Source organism: Ornithorhynchus anatinus, chromosome 1 (assembly GCF_004115215.2).
Source record: "Ornithorhynchus anatinus isolate Pmale09 chromosome 1, mOrnAna1.pri.v4, whole genome shotgun sequence".
NCBI classification, from domain to species: Eukaryota; Metazoa; Chordata; class Mammalia; order Monotremata; family Ornithorhynchidae; genus Ornithorhynchus; species Ornithorhynchus anatinus.
Genome location: NC_041728.1, coordinates 118,195,368 through 118,213,753, shown reverse-complemented (window position 1 = coordinate 118,213,753; position 18,386 = coordinate 118,195,368). Strand labels below are relative to the sequence as shown.

The 18,386-nt window shown below is 47.6% G+C and overlaps 1 protein-coding gene across 3 annotated transcripts in view; it reads right to left on the bottom strand.

The window, feature by feature from the left end:
• COPB2 (COPI coat complex subunit beta 2) overlaps positions 1–2,893 on the bottom strand; it is a 33,811-nt gene extending 30,918 nt beyond the window's left edge. For all 3 annotated transcript variants that reach the window (XM_029061427.2, XM_029061587.2, XM_029061513.1), the window contains exon 1: positions 2,764–2,893. In XM_029061427.2, coding sequence (XP_028917260.1) covers positions 2,764–2,766 — 3 coding nt within the window. In that variant the 5' untranslated portion in view covers positions 2,767–2,893. The remainder of the gene's footprint in view (positions 1–2,763) is intronic.
• Between the last annotated feature and the right edge of the window lie 15,493 nt (positions 2,894–18,386).

The following is an 18,386-nucleotide window of genomic DNA, read 5'->3' as shown; positions in this document are numbered from 1 at the left end:
GGGCTTGGGAGTCAGAGGTCGTGGGTTCTAATCCCAGCTCTGCCGCTTGATGATGACGATGATGGCGGCATTTGTGAAGCGCTTACTGTGTGCAAAGCGCTGTTCTAAGCGCTGGGGGGATACAAGGTGATCAGGTTGTCCCACATGGGGCTCACAGTTTTAATCCCCATTTTACAGATGAGGTAACAGGCACAGAGAAGTGAAGTGACTTGCCCCAAGCCACACAGCTGACAAGTGGCGGAGCTGGGATTAGAACCCATGACCTCTGACTCCCAAGCCCGGGCTCTTTCCACTGAGCCACGCTGCTTCTGTGTGAGCTTGGGCAAGTCGCTTCACTTCTCTGGGCCTCAGTGACTTCATCTGGAAAATGGGGATGAAGACTGGGAGCCCCAGGTGGGACAACCATGATCATCTTGTATCCCCCCAGCGCTTAGAACAGTGCTTGGCACATAGTAAGCGCCTAACAAATGGCACAATTCTTAAGTCGCTTCACTGGTCTGGGCCTCAGTTCCCTCCTCTGAAAAATGGGGATTGAGACTATGAGCCGTTTGGTTTTGTTGTCCGTCTCTCCCGATCAGACTTTGAGCCCGTTATTGGGCAGGGACTGGCTCGATCTGTTGCCGAACTGTCCGTTCCAAGTGCTTAGTACAGTGCTCTGCACACAGTGAGCGCTCAATAAATACGATTGAATGAATGAATGAATGAATGAATGAATGAGTGGGCAGGGATTGTCTCTGTTGCCGAATTGTCCATTCGAAGCGTTTAGTCCAGTGCTCCGCACACAGGAAGCGCTCAATAAATCCAACAATGAATGGATGACAGGGACTGGGTCCGACCCCATTGCCTGTCTCCACCCCAGCGCTTAGTACAGTGCCTGACGCATAGTAAGCGCTTAGGAAGTACCATTACGCTGATTATGTCTGGGGGATGCTATCATCGCCATTGTGATGAGGATTACGTCTGGGGGATGCTACTGTTGTCATTATTATTGTGGTGTCTCAGTGGAAAGAGCCCGAACTTGGGAGGCGGAGGGTCCGGGTTCTAATCCCAGCTCTGCCGCCTGTCAGCTGTGTAACCTTGGGCAAGTAAAAATAATAATGGCATTTGTTAAGGGCTTTACGATGTGCCAGGCACTGTACTAAGCACTGGGGTGGATAGAAGAGCAGATTAGGTTGGACACAGTCCCTGTCCCACGTGGGACTCACCGTCTCAATCCCCGTTTTACAGATGAGGGAACTGAGGCCCAGAACAGCCAAGTGACTTGCCCAAAGTCACAGAGCTGACGAGTGGCGGAGTCGGGATTAGAACCCATGACCCCTGATTTCCAAACCCGGGCTCTTACTACTGAGCCACGCTGGGCAAGTCACTTCACTTCTCTGGGCCTCAGTTCCCTCACCTGTGAAATGAGAATGAAGACTGTGAGCCCCACGTGGGACAACCTAGTCAGCTTGTATTTGTCCCAGCGCTTAGAACAGTGCTCTGCACCTAGTAAGCGCTTAATCAACACCATCATCATTATTATTGTCACCTGATGACCCTGCATCGGCCCCAGTGCTCAGAACAGTGCTTGGCACCTAGTGAGTGCTTAGCAAATACCGTCATTATTATCATTATGTAGAGAAGCAGCGTGGCTCAGTGGAAAGAGCATGGGCTTTGGAGGCAGAGGTCCTGAGTTCGAATCCCAGCTCTGCCACTTGTCAGCTGTGTGACCGTGGGCAAGTCACTTAACTTCTCTGTGCCTCAGTTCCCTCATCTGTAAAATGGGGATTAAGACTGTGAGCCCCACGTGGGACATCCTGATACCCCTGTGTCTACCCCAGTGCTTAGAACAGTGCTCGGCACATAGTAAGCACTTAACAAATACCAACATTATTATTATTATTACAACCTGATTCATTCAACCGTATTTATTGAGCGCTTCCTATACTAAGCGCTTGGGATGTACAAATCGGCAACAGATAGAGACAGTCCCTGCTGTGTGACGGGCTTACAGTCTAGTCGGGGGAGACGGACAGACAAGAACAGTGGCAATAAATAGAGTCAAGGGGAAGAACATCTCGTAAAAACAATGGCAAATAAACAGAATCAGGGTGATGTACATTTCTTTAAACAAACAAAATAAATAGGGTGATGATGATATATACAGTGGATGACCTCCTGTCTGCCCCAATGCTTAGAACAGTGTTCGGCACCTAGTAAGTCCTTAACCAACACCATCATCATCATCATCATTATTATTATCGCCACCTGATGACCTCCTATCCGCCCCAGCGCTTACAGCAGTGTTTGGCACCTAGTAAGCGCTTAGCAAATAACCATCATCATCATTATTATTGCCACCTGATGACCTTCCATCCGCCCCAGCGCCCAGAGCAGTGCTCGGCACCTAGTAAGCGCTTAACTGGTACCGACATTATGGAGAAGGGGCGTGGTTCGGTGGCAAGGGCCCGCTGGGGAGTCAGGGGTCGTGGGTTCGAATCCCGCCTCTGCCCCTTGTCAGCTGGGGGACTGTGGGCGAGTCACTTCTCTGGGCCTCAGTGCCCGCATCTGTCAAATGGGGATGAAGACTGGGAGCCTCACGAGGGACCACCTGAGGCCCCCGGGTCTCCCCCCGCGCTTAGAACAGTGCTCGGCACAGAGGAAGCGCTTCACAAATACCACCATGATGATGCCGAGGAGATGGGGCGGAGGCGCCCCACCCCCCTCCTCCCCCCCTCCCCCCGCGGCCCCTGAGGAGGAAGAAGAAGAAATATTCTAACTCACCATGGCTGCGGCTGCCCTCCCGGCCCGCTCCCGCTGCCGCTGCCGCTGGATCCCGTTGGATGCCGCCGGATCCCGCTTCCGGCCGGTCCTCTCCCGTCCCGCACCGTCTGACGTGGCCCTTCCGCCCCCCGCCCCCCGCCCCCCCAGGTCTCGCGAGAAGGCGCGGCTCCAGCCTCGCGAGACTTTCCCCGCCGGACGCCGGCGGCCCGTTGGTGGGGTTTTTTTTTTTTTCAAATTCCCCGTCGGCCCAGGAACTACGTTTCCCAGGATGCCCCGGGCGTCTCGGCCCCGCCCCTTCCGGCTCCTCCCCCTTCGCCTCCTTCTCCCCCCTCCCTCCCTCCCCCCCCCCCCCCGAGGCGGGGCCGCCGCGGAGCCTCCCCTGGGCTGCGATTTAGGCAGCGCTGACTATGTGCGGAGCGTTGTGCTCAGCGCTTGGAAGGGACAGTTCGGCAAAGGATAGAGACCGTCCCTGCCAGCCATTCACCCATTCATTTATTTATTCAGCCATTCATTTATTCATTCAGCCATTCATTTACTCATTCATTTATTCATTCATTCAGCCGTTCATTCATTCATTCAGCCATTCATTCATTCTGCCATTCATTCATTCATTCAGCCATTCATTTATTCATTCATTTATTCAGCCATTCATTTATTCATTTATTCATTCAGCCATTCAGTCATTCATTCATTCAGCCATTCATTCATTCAGCCATTCATTCATTCATTCCTTACTTCCACCATTCAGCCATGTATTCATCCATTCATTCAGCCATTTAGCCAGCTATTTATTCATTCATTCAACAATTGATTCATTCAACCATTCATTCACTCATTCCACCATACAGCCATTCATTTATTCAACCATTCAGCCATTCATTCCTCCCTACAGCCATTCATTCATTCACTCATTCAAACATTCAGCCATTCAGCAATTCATTCATTCAGCCATTCATTCAAACATTCAGCCATTCAGCCATTCATTCATTCAGCCATTCATTCAAACATTCAGCCATTCAGCCATTCATTCATTAATTCAACCATTCAGCCATTCAGCCATTCATTCACTCTAATTGTTAATTAATTATTAATGATAGTATTTGTTGAGCACTTACTTTGTGCCAAGCACTGTTCTAAGCAGTGAGGCAGGTACAAGGTCATCAGGTCATAATAATAATGATTGTGATGGTACTTGTTAAGCACTTACTATGTGCCAAGCACTGTTCTAAGCACTGGGGCAGTTGCAAGATCATCAGTTTGTAATAATAATTATGGTATCTGTTAAGTGCTTACTATGTGCCAAGCACTGGTTTAAGCTCTGGAGCAGATACAAAGTAACCAGGTCGTAAAAATAATATTAATGGTATTTGTTAAGTGCTTACTCTGTTTCAAACACTGTTTTAAGTGCTGGGGCACATAATGATAATAATGGTACTTCTTAAGCACTTACCATGTGCCAAGCACTGTTCCAAGCGCTGGGACAGATACAAGGTAATCAGGTTGTAATAATAATGATAATAATAATAATAGTATTTGTTAAGCACTTACTACAAGCCAAGACTGTTCTAAGCACTGGGGCAGATACAAGGCAATCAGGTTGTCCCACGTGGGGCTCACAGTCTCAATCCCCATTCAACAGATGAGGTCACTGAGGCACAGAGAAGCAAAGTGGCTTGCCCAAAGTCACACAGCAGATAAGTGGCGGAGCCAGAATTAGAACCCATGACCTCTGATTCCCAAGCCCAGGCTCTTTCCATTAAGCCGAGCTGCAATCGATGGTTTTTATTGAGTGCTTACTCTGTGCAGAGCACTGTACTGAGTGCTGGGAGAGGACAACAGAATTACCAGATACATTCCCTGCCCTTTCCAAGCCTACAGTCTAAAGGGGGAGACAGATATTCTTATAAATGACTAATTTACTTGAATAGTTCAGAAACAGTCCCTGTCCCCTGTAAGGCTCACTGACTAAATAGGAGAGAGAACAGTCGATCCATCGTTAATAATAATAATAATAATAATAATAATGTTGGTATTTGTCAAGTGCTTACTATGTGCAGAGCACTGTTCTAAGCGCTGGGGTAGATACAGGGTAATCAGGTTGTCCCCATCTTACAGGTGAGGTAACTGAGGTACAGAGAAGTGAAGTGACTCGCCCACAGTCACACAGCTGACAAGTGGCAGAGCCGGGAGTCGAACCCATGACGTCTGACTCCGAAGCCCAGGCTCTTTCCACTGAGCTACGCTGCTTCTCGCAAAACACTGTTCTAAGTGCGGGGGGGGAGGGGCCGGTACAAGGTCATCAGGCTGTCCCACGTGGGGCTCACCGTCTTAATCCCCATTCTTACAGATGAGGTAACTGAGGCACAGAGAAGTTAAGGGACTTGCCCAAAGTCACACAGCAGACAAGTAAGTGGCAGTTCCACGATTAGAACCCGTGACCTCTGACTCCCAAGAAGAGGTATTGAATGTCCATTTTACAGATGAGGACACTGAGGCTGGGAGAAGCAGCTTGGCCTAGTGGTTAGAACACTGACCTGGGAGTCAAAACGACCTGGGTTCTAATGCCGTCTCCCCCACTTGTCTACTGTGCGATCTTGGACAATTCTCTGTCCCTCAGTTACCTCCCTCTGTAAAATGGAGATTAAAACTGTGAGCCCCAGGTGGGCCAGGGATTATGTCATACCTGATTAGCTTGTATCTATCCTTGCGTTTAGTACAGTGACTGGCACATAGTAAGCACTGAAATACCCTAAGAAAGCTAAGTGACTTGCCCAAGGTCACCCAACAGGCAAGTGCCAGAGGCAGAATTAGAACCCATATCCTCTGACTCCTATCCATTCAATAGTATCTATTGAGCGCTTACTTTGTGCAGAGCACTGTACTAAGCGCTTGGAATGTACAAATCGGTAACAGATGGGGACAGTCCCTGCCCTTTGACGGGCTTACAGTCCTAGACCTGTGCTCTTTTCGCTAGGCCTTCCTGCTTCTCCGCTGTACTGAATGCTGGAACCAAAGTTCACAGATGAGAGAGAGACGATTGGTGACCCCCGCCCCAACACTTAGAATGTAAAAACAAAGAAGAACTGTGAGAGTTGGCAACTCGCATATGGAAAGGTGAAATAAAAATCTAAAAGACAATGCCGATGATCCAATAAAATGTTCTCCCAGGGCCTTTTATTTCTTTTACGGTATTTGTTAAGCACTTACTAGGTGTCAAAAACACTGTTCTAAGTACTGGGTTAATAGATACAGGCTAAGCAGTTTGGACACAGTCCCTGTCCTGCACGGGGCTCACAGTCTGAGTAGGAGGGGAAAAAAGCAATTTAATCCTCAATTTACAGTTGAGGAAACTGAGGCACACAGAAGCGTAGTGACTTGCCCAAGGTCACATAGCAAGCAATTGGCAGATCCGGGACTAGAATCCAGGTCCTCTGACTCCTGAACCAGTGCCCTTTCCACTGGGCCTTCTGAATATGTCTCTCACCTTCTGCAAAACAGTTGTTCTGCATTGCCAGGACAAGCTGTAGTGAACAGTTAGACCTCTCCAAACTTCCTTTTATTTTCACTAACTTTAAATAAAAGCAACAACTTTTGGAGTCAGTCAATCAATACATTTATCGAGTGCTTGGGTGCTAAACACCATACTAAATGTTGGGGGAGTCAGAGAGAAGCAAGACAAGTTTTCTTACTACAAGGGGCTTATAATCTGATGGAAAGGACAAACCAAAACATTTACAAATGGTGGGAGCAAGAGGGAAAACAAAAGTGTAGCAGCAAGTAACACCAACCATATCTGGTTGAAAGAGCTGAATAATCGAATTGCGAATAAATAAAAGTATAGATCTACCCGTAGGTGCCGAGGATAGGAGAGGAATAAAATATATCGGCGCTAAGGGTGGATGTTGGGTCAACTGGGGAGTTGTCAATTAACTAGGGAAGACTTCCTGAAGGAGGTGAAATTTTTAGGAGAACTTTGAAGATGCAGAGAGGTGGGAAGGGCAAGGAGAGTTTCAGATTGAGGGATGATGGTGTGAACAAAAGGCCCGTGGCAGGAAGGGGAGAGCGTGAATTGAGAGAGGGGAAGGGAGGGGAGTTTGGGAGGAGTGAAGAGAGAGTTGAGGAGAAGTGGGTGAGAGAGCCATTGTTGAATTCTTTCCATCGGTGATGACAGATTAGCCTTGGCCATGAGATAGGAGAGCTGGGGAAGAGCCTTTAAGTTAGTGGGAGGGAGTTTCTATCTGTGGCGGATGGAGATCTATAAATCAATCAATCGTATTGGAGTGCTTACTCTGTCCAGAACACCGTACGAAGCCCTCGGGAGAATACAATATAACAGAGTTGACAGACACGTTCCCTGCCCACAACAAGCAGGCAGTCTAGATGTGGAGACGGATATTAATATAAATAAATTAATCACGGACATGTACGTAAGTGCTACGGGGCTGAGGGAGGGGTGAAAAGAGCGTGGGAATCCAAGTGCCAGTCCAAGAGATGACTAGCCATTGGTGGTTAAGGAAGAATGCAGAGAACTCTGGTTCAAGAAGATGGGTCTGACGGCACAGAGGATGGACCAAATCGGGGAGAGACTGGTAAGTGGGAGTGGCGAGGTACGTTAGAGGTGGAGCATCGTCTGAAAATTAGGAGATCTCTCGGGGGTCCTTATTGATGTGAGACAACACGGTGAAGTAAGAGGTCAGCAGAATTATCATTATTATTACTAACAATAATAATATGCTGTATTTGCTGTGCATTTATTTCGCATAACAAGCCATAGCTAAGTGCTGGGGTAGATACAGAGTAATCAGGTTAATCAAAGTCCCATTCCAGGCGGGGCTCACAGTCTGAGGAGAAGGGAGAACAGAAGCTGAATCCTCATTTTATACATGAGGAAACAGGCCCACCCAAAGAAGTTGAGCGACAAGCGGTGGAGCAGGTCCTAGCCCATGCTCTCTCCTTTAGGTCACACTTCTTCTTGAAAACTGAAAAGAAGCAGATAGCAAGAGGTGGGGTCCGAGGCTTCAGGGCTGAGGTCGCCCAGAATCAGGATGGAAGAAGAGAGTGAGAATAGGGAGAAGGGATAAGTTGTTGCAGAGGTAGAAAGGGGGAGTGGAAAATAGCAGCGACCAGTAGCCGTAGAGGGTGGTGGAGATGGGTGTCGTGGGATTCACCTATATGGTGCCACTGGGTTGTTGAGACGCCATCTCCCAGTAACCCGGGGAGCATCTTCAGAAGTGTATTAGCTTCCCCCTGTTGTAGGTCTGACTGATCTCTACTGGGCTCATTTAGGTTTTCAGCTAGAATCAGTATCGGCCCAGCCTGAAATTGGGCTGCGTATCTGTCAGCAGGGGGGCCACGGTTACACTCATTAAGAAGTTCAGAAGAATAGTTTCAGAACCAGAGTCGGGAGGCATAGCGTAGCCGTGGTGCAGGCTATGAGAAGGTGGGTCTTTTCCCTTTAAGGCTCTCGCCGATTCAGTCTGACCTATTAATTACATCTTCTCCAGCGTCGCGGAGAAAGGCTTCTTTGAGAAAGGCTTCTGTTTTGCCCACTAAACTCGCCAAGCCACAGAGCGTAAATGCAGCAGAAGGCAGCCGGGAGCTAACGTCCCAAATTCAGTAGCTGCTAAGCCAGATGGTAATGCAAGTGAGAGAGATGAGACGACGACAACGCCGTAGCTGGTTAACGGATGGCCGCTTTAAACTACGGGCGTCAGCGGCAAGAGAATCCGTCTGATGAAGCAGGCAAACGCTGACCCGCAGCCCGGTAGAGACGGGGCTACCCAGGTGAGCTACTGCGGCCCTGTAAGGGGGAAACTTCATTAGGAGACGCAGTCATTAAGAAATAAAGAATTATGGAGAAAATACATTAGGCATTGAACGGAAACATGCCTCAGCAACCCCGAAATGTGTCTGAGCTGCAGTCTTACTAACAGCTGTGGCTGAAAATAGCACATTCCGAATGGTATTTTTAGACAGCTACACAAGTCAACTATTTTCCCATCATTTCTCCCCTCCAGACTGTAAATAATAATAATAATGATGATGTTGGTATTTGTTAATTTATTATGTGCCGAGCACTGTTCTAAGCGCTGGGGTAGACACAAGGGAATCAGGTTGTCCCGCGTGGGGCTCACAGTCTTAATCCCCATTTTACAGATGAGGTAACTGAGGCACCGAGAAGTGAAGTGACTTGCCCAAAGTCACACAGCTGACAAGTGGCCGAGGCAGGATTCGAACCCAAGACCTCTGACTCCAAAGCCCGTGCTCTTTCCACTGAGCCACGCTGCTTCCTTGTGGGCAGCAATACGTCTACCTACTCTGTAGGTATTGCATTCTCCCACGCGCTTAGTGCGGCACTCAATAAACATGACTGATGGATCTCTCCTCACCTTTAAAAACCGACGAGAGGCAAAGGGATACCATTTTTAATGGAATTTTGTGAAGCGCTTCTGTGCCAGACACCATACTCAACATGGGGGTAGATACACGTTAATCATGCATTCGTTCATTCATTCATCATATTTATTGAGCGCTTACTGTGTGCAAAGCACTGTACTAAGCACTTGGGAGAGTACAGCACAACAACAGTGTGGCTCAGTGGAAAGAGCACGGACTTGGGTGTCAGAGGTCATGGGTTTGAATCCCGGCTCTGCCACTTGTCAGCTGGGTGACTGTGGGCAAGTCACTTCACTTCTCTGTGCCTCAGTTCCCTCATCTGGAAAATGGGGATGAAGACTGTGAGCCTCATGTGGGACAGCCTGATTCCCCTATGTCTGCCCCAGCGCTTAGAACAGTGCTCTGCACATAGTAAATGCTTAACAAATACCAACATTATTATTATTATTTTTAACAACAGACACATTCCCTGCCCACAACAAGCTCACAGGTCGGACACGGTCTCTGCCTCACATAGGGCTCAGTGTCTTCACTGCTATTTTTTCAGGTAAGGTAACTGAGGCAGAGAGAAGTTAAGTGACTTGTCCAAGATCACAGCAGTTAAGTGGCAGAGACACAGTGAGAAGTCGGGTCTTTCTGACCCCTAGGCCTGGGCTCTAGGCCCTAGGCCATGATCTTTCTTACTCATCTAGCTTTCAATTTACAGACAGTGCCTCTGACAGAAAGACCTCACCCCTCTATAAAGAAAGTCTCCTGTTCACAGCACATGTCTCATGACAAAGATAGTAGGGAATTTTTCCTCATCTCTTACCCCTTCCCTCTACACGGCAGCTGAGCAAATCCATCGGTAGTAATAATAATAATGGTCTATGTTAATAATAATAATACTAATAATAATAATTATGGTATTTGTAAAGCTCTTATGATGTGCAGAGCACTGCTCTAAGTGCTGGGGTAGACACAGGGTAATCAGATTGTCCCACGAGGGGCTCGCAATTTTTAAAATCCCTATTTTTATAGATGAGGTAACTGAGGCACAGAGAAGTTAAGTGAATTGGCCAAGGTCACACAGCCAACAAGTGGCAGACCCGGGATAATAATAATAATAATAATGTTGGTATTTGTTAAGCGCTTACTATGTGCCGAGCACTGTTCTAAGCACTGGGGTAGACACAGGGGAATCAGGATGTCCCTCGTGGGGCTCACAGTCTTAATCCCCATTTTACAGATGAGGTAACTGAGGCACAGAGAAGTTAAGTGACTTGCCCACAGTCACACAGCTGACAAGTGGCAGAGCCGGGATTCAAACTCATGACCTCTGACTCCAAAGCCCGTGCTCTTTCCACTGAGCCACACTGCTTCTCTCTAAGCATGGGACTAGAACCCATGACCTCTGACTCCCAAGCCCGGGCTCTTTCCACTAAGCCACGCTGCTAAGCACTTACTATGTGCCAAGCACTGTTCTAAGCACTGGGGTAGATACAAGGTAATGAGGTTGGCCCACGTGGGGCTCACAGTCTTAATCCTCATTTTACAGATGAGGTTCCTGAGGCACAGAGAAGTTAAGCGATTTGCCCCAAGTCACACGGCTAAGTGGTCGAGTCGGGATTAGAACCCACGACTTCTGACTCCCAAGCCCGTGCTTTTTCCACTAAAGCCACACTGCTTCTCATACTACATAGGATCCTGGCTCATGTACTCTGGGCACGTTGACTGAAGCATGGCAGCAGTGATGCCTAGTGGAAAGAGCCCGGGCCTGGGAGTCAGAGAACCTGGAATCTAATGCCGCCTCCTCCTCCACTGGTCTTCGGGGTGACCTTTGGCAAGTCCTTTCACTTCTCTGTGCCTCCGTTTCCTCGTCTGTACAGTGGGGAATAAAACTGTGAGCCCCGTGTGGGACAGGGACTGTGTCCAACCCAATTCTCTTACATGTACTTCAGAGCTTAGTGCAGTACCTGGCACATAATACGCACTTAACAAATACCCCGATTATTATTACCATTATTATCTGAGCGCCCTCAACCCCCCTCCATCACATCAGCCGAGCAAGTCCACCGGGAACCCCGCTGCCTTCCCTGGGTGTCTTTCCTCCCGCTGTCCACCGCCTCTACATTGCAGCTCTCGGCCTCTACGCCTGGCCAACCCTGTCCACCACCGCCGCTTGCGTGGACCGAAGCCACGGTCGGTCGCATCCCAAACACCTCCACCAGTCGTCAGGGTGTCTCCCGGGACCCCCGCCGCCCCGAATCGTGGCTCTCATGCTCCTCTGCACCCTCCTCTACAGGATCACCCTGCCACCTCTCCAGGATCCCACCCCGGCTGTCCTCCCCGACGTTGAGGAACGTCCATCCTCACCTGCCCCGCGCCACCGTGGCGGGACAGAGAAGAGCAGCTGCTCTCTGGTGTTGCTTCCATAAAACCCATGAAGACTGGGGTAGTTGCTTCAGCCATCACTGTGGCCACGTGGGGACTAGATTCTGAGCCGTGACGAACTGGAAATGTTGCTCCTCTAGCCACAGTGCCCTATTGAGCTTTGTTTTTTATCACTGTGTTGTCAGTAGGTTTTTTTTTTTACCTTTCCATATGTGTCTGCCCCTAGGCCCTTCTCCCATTTTTTATTTTTAGATTGGGAGCCCCTTTCCGGGAATAGGACCATGTCTCATTCCCAACCACTGAATTATTTCCCAGACTTAGTACACTTAATTCTTTACTATTTAGTACACAGCACCTAACCAATACTACTAGGAGGTTTTCATAAATAAAGTCTGCTTAAGCAGCAAGATTACATGCCTCTTCAGCAGCAGAGAGACCAACATAGGTCTGTCTCTATTAAGCCTTTAGAGATGAGAGGGAAGGAAGAAAAAGAAAGTAGCATCTTGCTAACATCAGGAGGACACGCACTTGATTTGTTTGCCTAGTAGCAGCAACGAGTAGTGCTGTGCCAGCCTTATTTTGACCCTGTTCCTAACTTGCTAAATTCATACAGTTGCAGGACGCTGTCAGAGGTAATGCGTGCAGATTCCGATCACTGAATGCAAAATATCTGCCAGCGGAAGACAGCGACAGATCCGTTCCATAAGCCGTCGCTCAATGCAACACGCTTGGAAATTGTACTGAAGGATGGGAAATTCGTTGGTCATTAGAACCAATATCATTCAGAATTAAAAAAGAATATTAGATGAGTGCTTAGTGCCACAGAAATGAAAGGAACTGTTCCACTAACTCTGTTATCCTATACTTTCCCAAGCACTTAGTATTAGTGCCCTGCGCACAATAAGCACTCAATAAATATCACTGGGTGTTCTACTGGAAATAAATTTGTATCGAATATTTTCTGGCTCAGTGGAAAGATCCCGGGTTTGGGAGTCAGAGGTCATGGGTTTGAATCCCAGCTCTGCCACTTGTCAGCTGTGTGACTGTGGGCAAGTCATTTAACTTCTCTGTGTCTCAGTTACCTCATCTGTAAAATGGGGATTAACTGTGAGCCTCATGTGGGACAACCAGATTACCCTATATCTACCCCAGTGCTTAGAACAGTACTCTGCACATAGTAAGCTTAACAAATACCAACATCATTATTAAAGCTAAGAAACGGACGGAAAAATGAGTAGAGTATTGAAAAAGAAAAAAGGAGAATTTTTTTGATTTGGGAGCCCAAATCTGCAAATGGGTTTTCTTTTTTCCCCAAAATGTATAATTGAGTGGGATACACACAGGACCCCCATCTGGGCTCTCTTCCCAACTCCCTTCTCTCTTCAACAACAAGCCAAAAATCCTTCTCGGGCAGCATAATCTCTCCTAGAATTTAGAAAAGCCTAGCCCAGTCTCTCTACCCACAGGGACTAAGAAACAGCAATATCTTAAGGGTGACCTCCTGCAGGTGACGTGGAGAATTGAGCTATCACCTGGTGAATCTGAACTGTGAACTCAACTGAACAGTAAAATTCCAGTGAATCACCGCCCAGTCTCCCTTTCATTTTATGTTAGCCCTGCTGTGGCCAAGTGGATAGAGCATGCCTCTGTGATTCTGGAGATCTAATCACTCCGGTTCGGCCTGGAGCTGCCTGACCTGAATGAAGACCACAAAGTGCTTGACAATGTGCTGCTCTCCTGCCCGCCTGCTTCCTGGTTGCACCTGTGTCCCGTGAAACATTCATTTATTCATTCAACCGTATTTATTGAGCGCTTACTCTATGCAGCCCCTCTCATGGTCGCACCTGGAGAGTTTCCAGTACTTTACCAGTCTTCACTATGGGAGGGAGAGTCAAGCCCTCCCCATTCCCCCTACTCACTCCCTCTGCTCCAGCCCCTTCCCCTCCCCACAGCACTTGTGTATATTTGTATATATTTCTTATTACTGTATTTTATTAATGATGTGCATATATCTATGATTCTATTTATCTATTTTGATGGTATTGATGCCTGACTGCTTGTTTCGTTTCGCTGTCTTTCTCCCCTTTCAGACTGTGAGCCTGTTGTTGGGCAGGGATTGTCTCTATCTGTTGCCAACTTGCACATTCCAAGCTCTTAGTACAGTGCTCTGCACAGAGTAAGTGCTCAATAAATACAAATGAATGAATATCCATTCCATTCCTAGCTTGGGCAGTGGCTAGTGAGTGGCAGGCAATCTGCTACAAGTCACAACTCACCAGCAGTGGCATGGGAGTGAGTCCAGGGCAGAGATTCGAGTTCACTGCATGGAAGGAGGCAGTGGTAAACCACTTCTGTATTTTTACCAAGAAAACTCTGTGGATCCACTACCGGAACGATTGCAGCTGGAGGTGGCGCGTCCTGGGAGAGATGTGTCCATGGCGTCGCTATGGGTCGGAGACGATTAGACGGCATAAGACAGAACACGACTGACTGTATGCAGAGGACTGTACTAAGTGCTTGGGAGAGTAGAGTACCATAATTAACAGACACATTCCCTGCCCGATTTGGGACCAAAAAGAATTTCCTATACTTGTGCGTCCCCTCCCTCAGCTTCTTACAAGATTTCAATATCCTGGGCACATTGGGCAATTGATGAGTCGAACAGAACATAATCCTGACATTGAAATATCAACAAGGTGGCATATCCCAACTCCCCAACTTTTCTGTTGTAGCACCCACTGCAGTTAGAGGGTCCTCAGGGGTCAGAAGCCCCCTCCAGGGCCCCTCTTCCCTTCCCCATCACCTCCTATCAGCTCCTTGTTGAAGGATTCTGGGTTAGCCGAGTTGGTTGCAGGACCGCCAAAGGATCCAGTCTTCTCCAGCAGTTGAGAGAATTTCAGCAGTCCATGGCTGGCTTAGGCCTGGAAAGGACGCTGCTTCTGTGGACCAAACCTGAAGGGACAAGATGACTGCCCGCAGCATTGGACAAGCCACTAGCACTAAAATCGGTTCTTCTGTCTCCATTCTCGGTCCTGAATTCTCAGGATTGAGGTTCATCCCTGTCACAGGGCTGGGCATCAGCCTGAATTGAACAGGACTTTTTCTTTTTTATTGTATTTCTTAATCGTTTACTATGTTTCGGGGCCAGGCACTGCACCAAGGGCTGGGTTAAATACAAGATAATCGAGGTGAACACCGTCCCCATCTCACATAGGGTTCGTAATTTTAAACCTCCGTTTTAAAACTAATTTAGATTAGGGTTAGATGAGGAAACTGAAGCACAGAGAAGTTTGCCCCAAATCACACAGCAGACAAAGAGCAGAAACTGGATCAGAACCCAGGTCCTCTGGCTCCCAGGCCCGTGCTCTGTCCACTAGACCATACTGCTTCTCCTGGTTCGAGAAGATAAAAATCTCACAATGGGCATTGTGCTCCACCTGGTCCCACCCCCTGCCATCTTTGTTTGCCTGCAGCTGCAGCCCACTTTTTTATTCCCATGGTATTTGTAAAACACTTACTATGTGCCGGGGACTGTTCTAAGTGCTGGAATAGATAAAATGTAATCAGATAAACTCAGAATATGCCTCACAGGGGGTCTTAATCCCCTTTTACAGGTGAAGTAACTGAGGCATAGAGAAGTTAAGTGACTCACCCAAGGTCACACAGCAGACAAGTGTCAGAGGAGAGAATAAATCTCAGATCCTTCTGACTCCCAGGCTCATGTTCTATCCATTAGGCAACACTGCTTCTCCTTTCCCATTGTACTCCACCCTGACACCCTGTTAATAATTGTGTGATTTGTTAAGCACTTACTCTGTGCCAGGTACTAGACTAAGCTCTGGGGTGGATATAAACAAATCAGGTTGGACACAGTCCCTGTCCCACGTGACGCTCACAGTCTCAATCCCCATAATACAGATGAGGTAACTGAGGCATAGAGAATAATGATAATAATAATAATGGTGGTATTTATTAAGCACTTACCATTTGCCAAGCTCTGTTCTAAGCGCTGGGGTAGATACAGGGTAATCAGATTGTCCCACGTAGGGCTCACATTTTTAAATCCCCATTTTTACAGTTGAGGTAACTGAGGCACAGAGAAGTTAAGTGACTTGCCCAGGGTCACATAGCAGACAAGTAGCAAAGCTGGGATTAAAACCTGTGCCCCTCTGACTCTCAGGCTCAGGCTCCATCCACTCCACCATGCCGTTGTTCCTTCCTGGGCTCTTTTTCAGTTCCAGGCCACGTCCTCCTCTCTCCTCTCCCCTCCCTGGAAGCTCACTCACCACCAGGGAAGCTGCAAACTGGAGGACCTGCTGACATTCTGGTTAGACTTTTTTTTGACATCATTATCATTTTTGCGGGTTAGGTCAACATAATCAGTGTCTCTCAGATTAAATCATCCCACTGTCCTCACCTTGATTTAATTGCCTTGTGCCATCTGGTCCTTCATTCACGTCCTCCATCACCTCAGCCACTGCCAATACTATTTCCTCTGATCTGAATGTTTTTCCTCCATCTCCTTTCCTGTCTCTCTTCCTAACCTCTTCTTCATCAGACATAGCTCCCTTCCCAAACTCTGCTAAATGGATTCTCCTCCACCATAAAACCTTTATGGATTACCTCCCATTAACTGAGCATTCTAATAAACCCATCTCTCCCCAAACACTTATTTACTTATTCATTCATTCAATCATATTTATTGAGTACAGAGCACTGTACTAAGCACTAGGGAGAGTACATGCCATAGTGAATAGAGAATGAGCCTGGGAGTCAGAAGGTCATGGGTTCTAATCCCAGCTCTGCCACTTGTCTGCTGTGAGACCTTGGGCAAGTCACTTCACTTCTCTGTGCCTCAGTTACCTCACTGCCAAAATGGAGATTGAGACTGTGAGCCCCACGGAGGAGAACACGGCATTCAATCCACTTTGCTCATATACACCTCAGCGCTTAGTAAAGTTCTTAGGACACAGTAAGCACTTAACAGATACCATAATAATTATTATTACAATATAACAATAAACAGACACATTCCCTGCCCACAACAAGCTTACTGTCTAGATTAGTTCAAATACAAATCTTTCATTCTTTGCCCCTTCATCACTTGAGATTTCAGTCCATGAGTTTATTGTATTAGCTCTGTCTTCTCCACTAGATTGTGAGGAATATAAGGATGGGGATTGGATCTCATTTCTATTTTGGTAATTCCCCACAGTTCTGCTTCTGCATACTGCAGGTTTTCTATAAATAATTTTGAAAAAATAAGCGTGACATAATTACAAGTGACCCCTTTACATTAAAGAGACCGAAGAGTTCAATAAAGTGAACAGGTAAGCAAACACATTGCCCCCAAGACTGTAAGCCCGTCAATGGGCAGGGACTGTCTCTACCTGTTGCCGACTTGTACATTCCAAGCACTTAGTAGAGTGCCACTTGTCAGCTGTGTGACTGTGGGCAAGTCACTTCACTTCTCTGTGCCTCAGTTCCCTCATCTGTAAAATGGGGATTAAGACTGTGAGCCCCACGTGGGACACCCTGATTCCCCTGTGTTTACCCCAGCGCTTAGAACAGTGCTCTGCACATAATAAGCGCTTAACAAATACCAACATTATTATTATTATTATTAGAGTGCTCTGCACATAGTAAGCGCTCAATAAATATTATTGAATGAATAAAGTGAACAGGTAAGCAAACACATTGTCCCCATCTCCCTTAGAAAAAGCAAACACATTACCTTGGTTTACCCGAAAAGCTTGGATCAGGACTCCTGGTGAGAAGGACAGCACAACAGTGGTACGGCTGTATTAAAATCCCTTCAATAGGAGCAGATGGTCTTGTCTTATGCCGTCGAATCATCTCCGACCCATAGCGACGCCATGGACACATCTCTCCCAGAACGCCTCACCTCCATCTGCAATCGTTCTGGTAGTGGATCCAGAGAGTTTTCTTGGCAAAAATATGGAAGTGGTTTACCACTGCCTCCTTCCTTGTGGTAAACCTGAATCTCCACCCTCGACTCTCCCATTCAGCTGCTGCCCAGCACAGGTGAGTTTTGACTGGTAGCAGATTGCTTTCCACTCGCTAGCCCTACCCAAGCTAGAAATGGATAGGCCTCTGTTTGACTCTCCCTCCCATAGTCAAGAGGGGTAGAGTACTGGAAACTCTCCAGTTGCTACCCTGAGAGGAAGAGCAAGTACTAGGGATGAAAAAGAAATTATGGTATTTGTTAAGCACTTACTATGTGTGCCAGGCACTGTTCTGGGGTAGATACAAGATAGTCGGGTTGGACACAGTCTCTGTCCCACACGGGGCTCACAGTCTTAACCCCATTTTATAGATGAGGGAACTGAGGCCCAGAGGGAAAAAAAAATGTTGGTATTTGTTAAGCGCTTACTATGTGCAGAGCACTGTTCTAAGTGCTGGGGGAGATACAGGGTAATCAGGTTGTCCCATGTGAGGGTCACAGTTAATCCCCATTTTACAGATGAGGTAACTGAGCCCAGAGAAGTGAAGTGACTTGCCCAAGGTCACACAGCAGACAGATGGCAGAGCTGGGATTAGAACCCATGACCTTCCGACTCCCAGGCCCGTGCTCTATCTACTACTCCATGCTAAACTGCCATCACCTGCTAACAAAGCCCCACCTGGCCCATAGAAACCCACGGGATGGCCTACCTGTGGCTGAACTTTCCAACACCTCTCCACCATCCCAAGGCGGCCACACAAGTTGATTAGACTGTAATCCCGTCAAAGGGCAGGGACTGTGTCTATCTGTTACCGATTTGTACATGCCAAGAGCTTAGTACAGTGCTCTGCCCATAGTAAGTGCTCAATAAATAAATACTATGAATGTA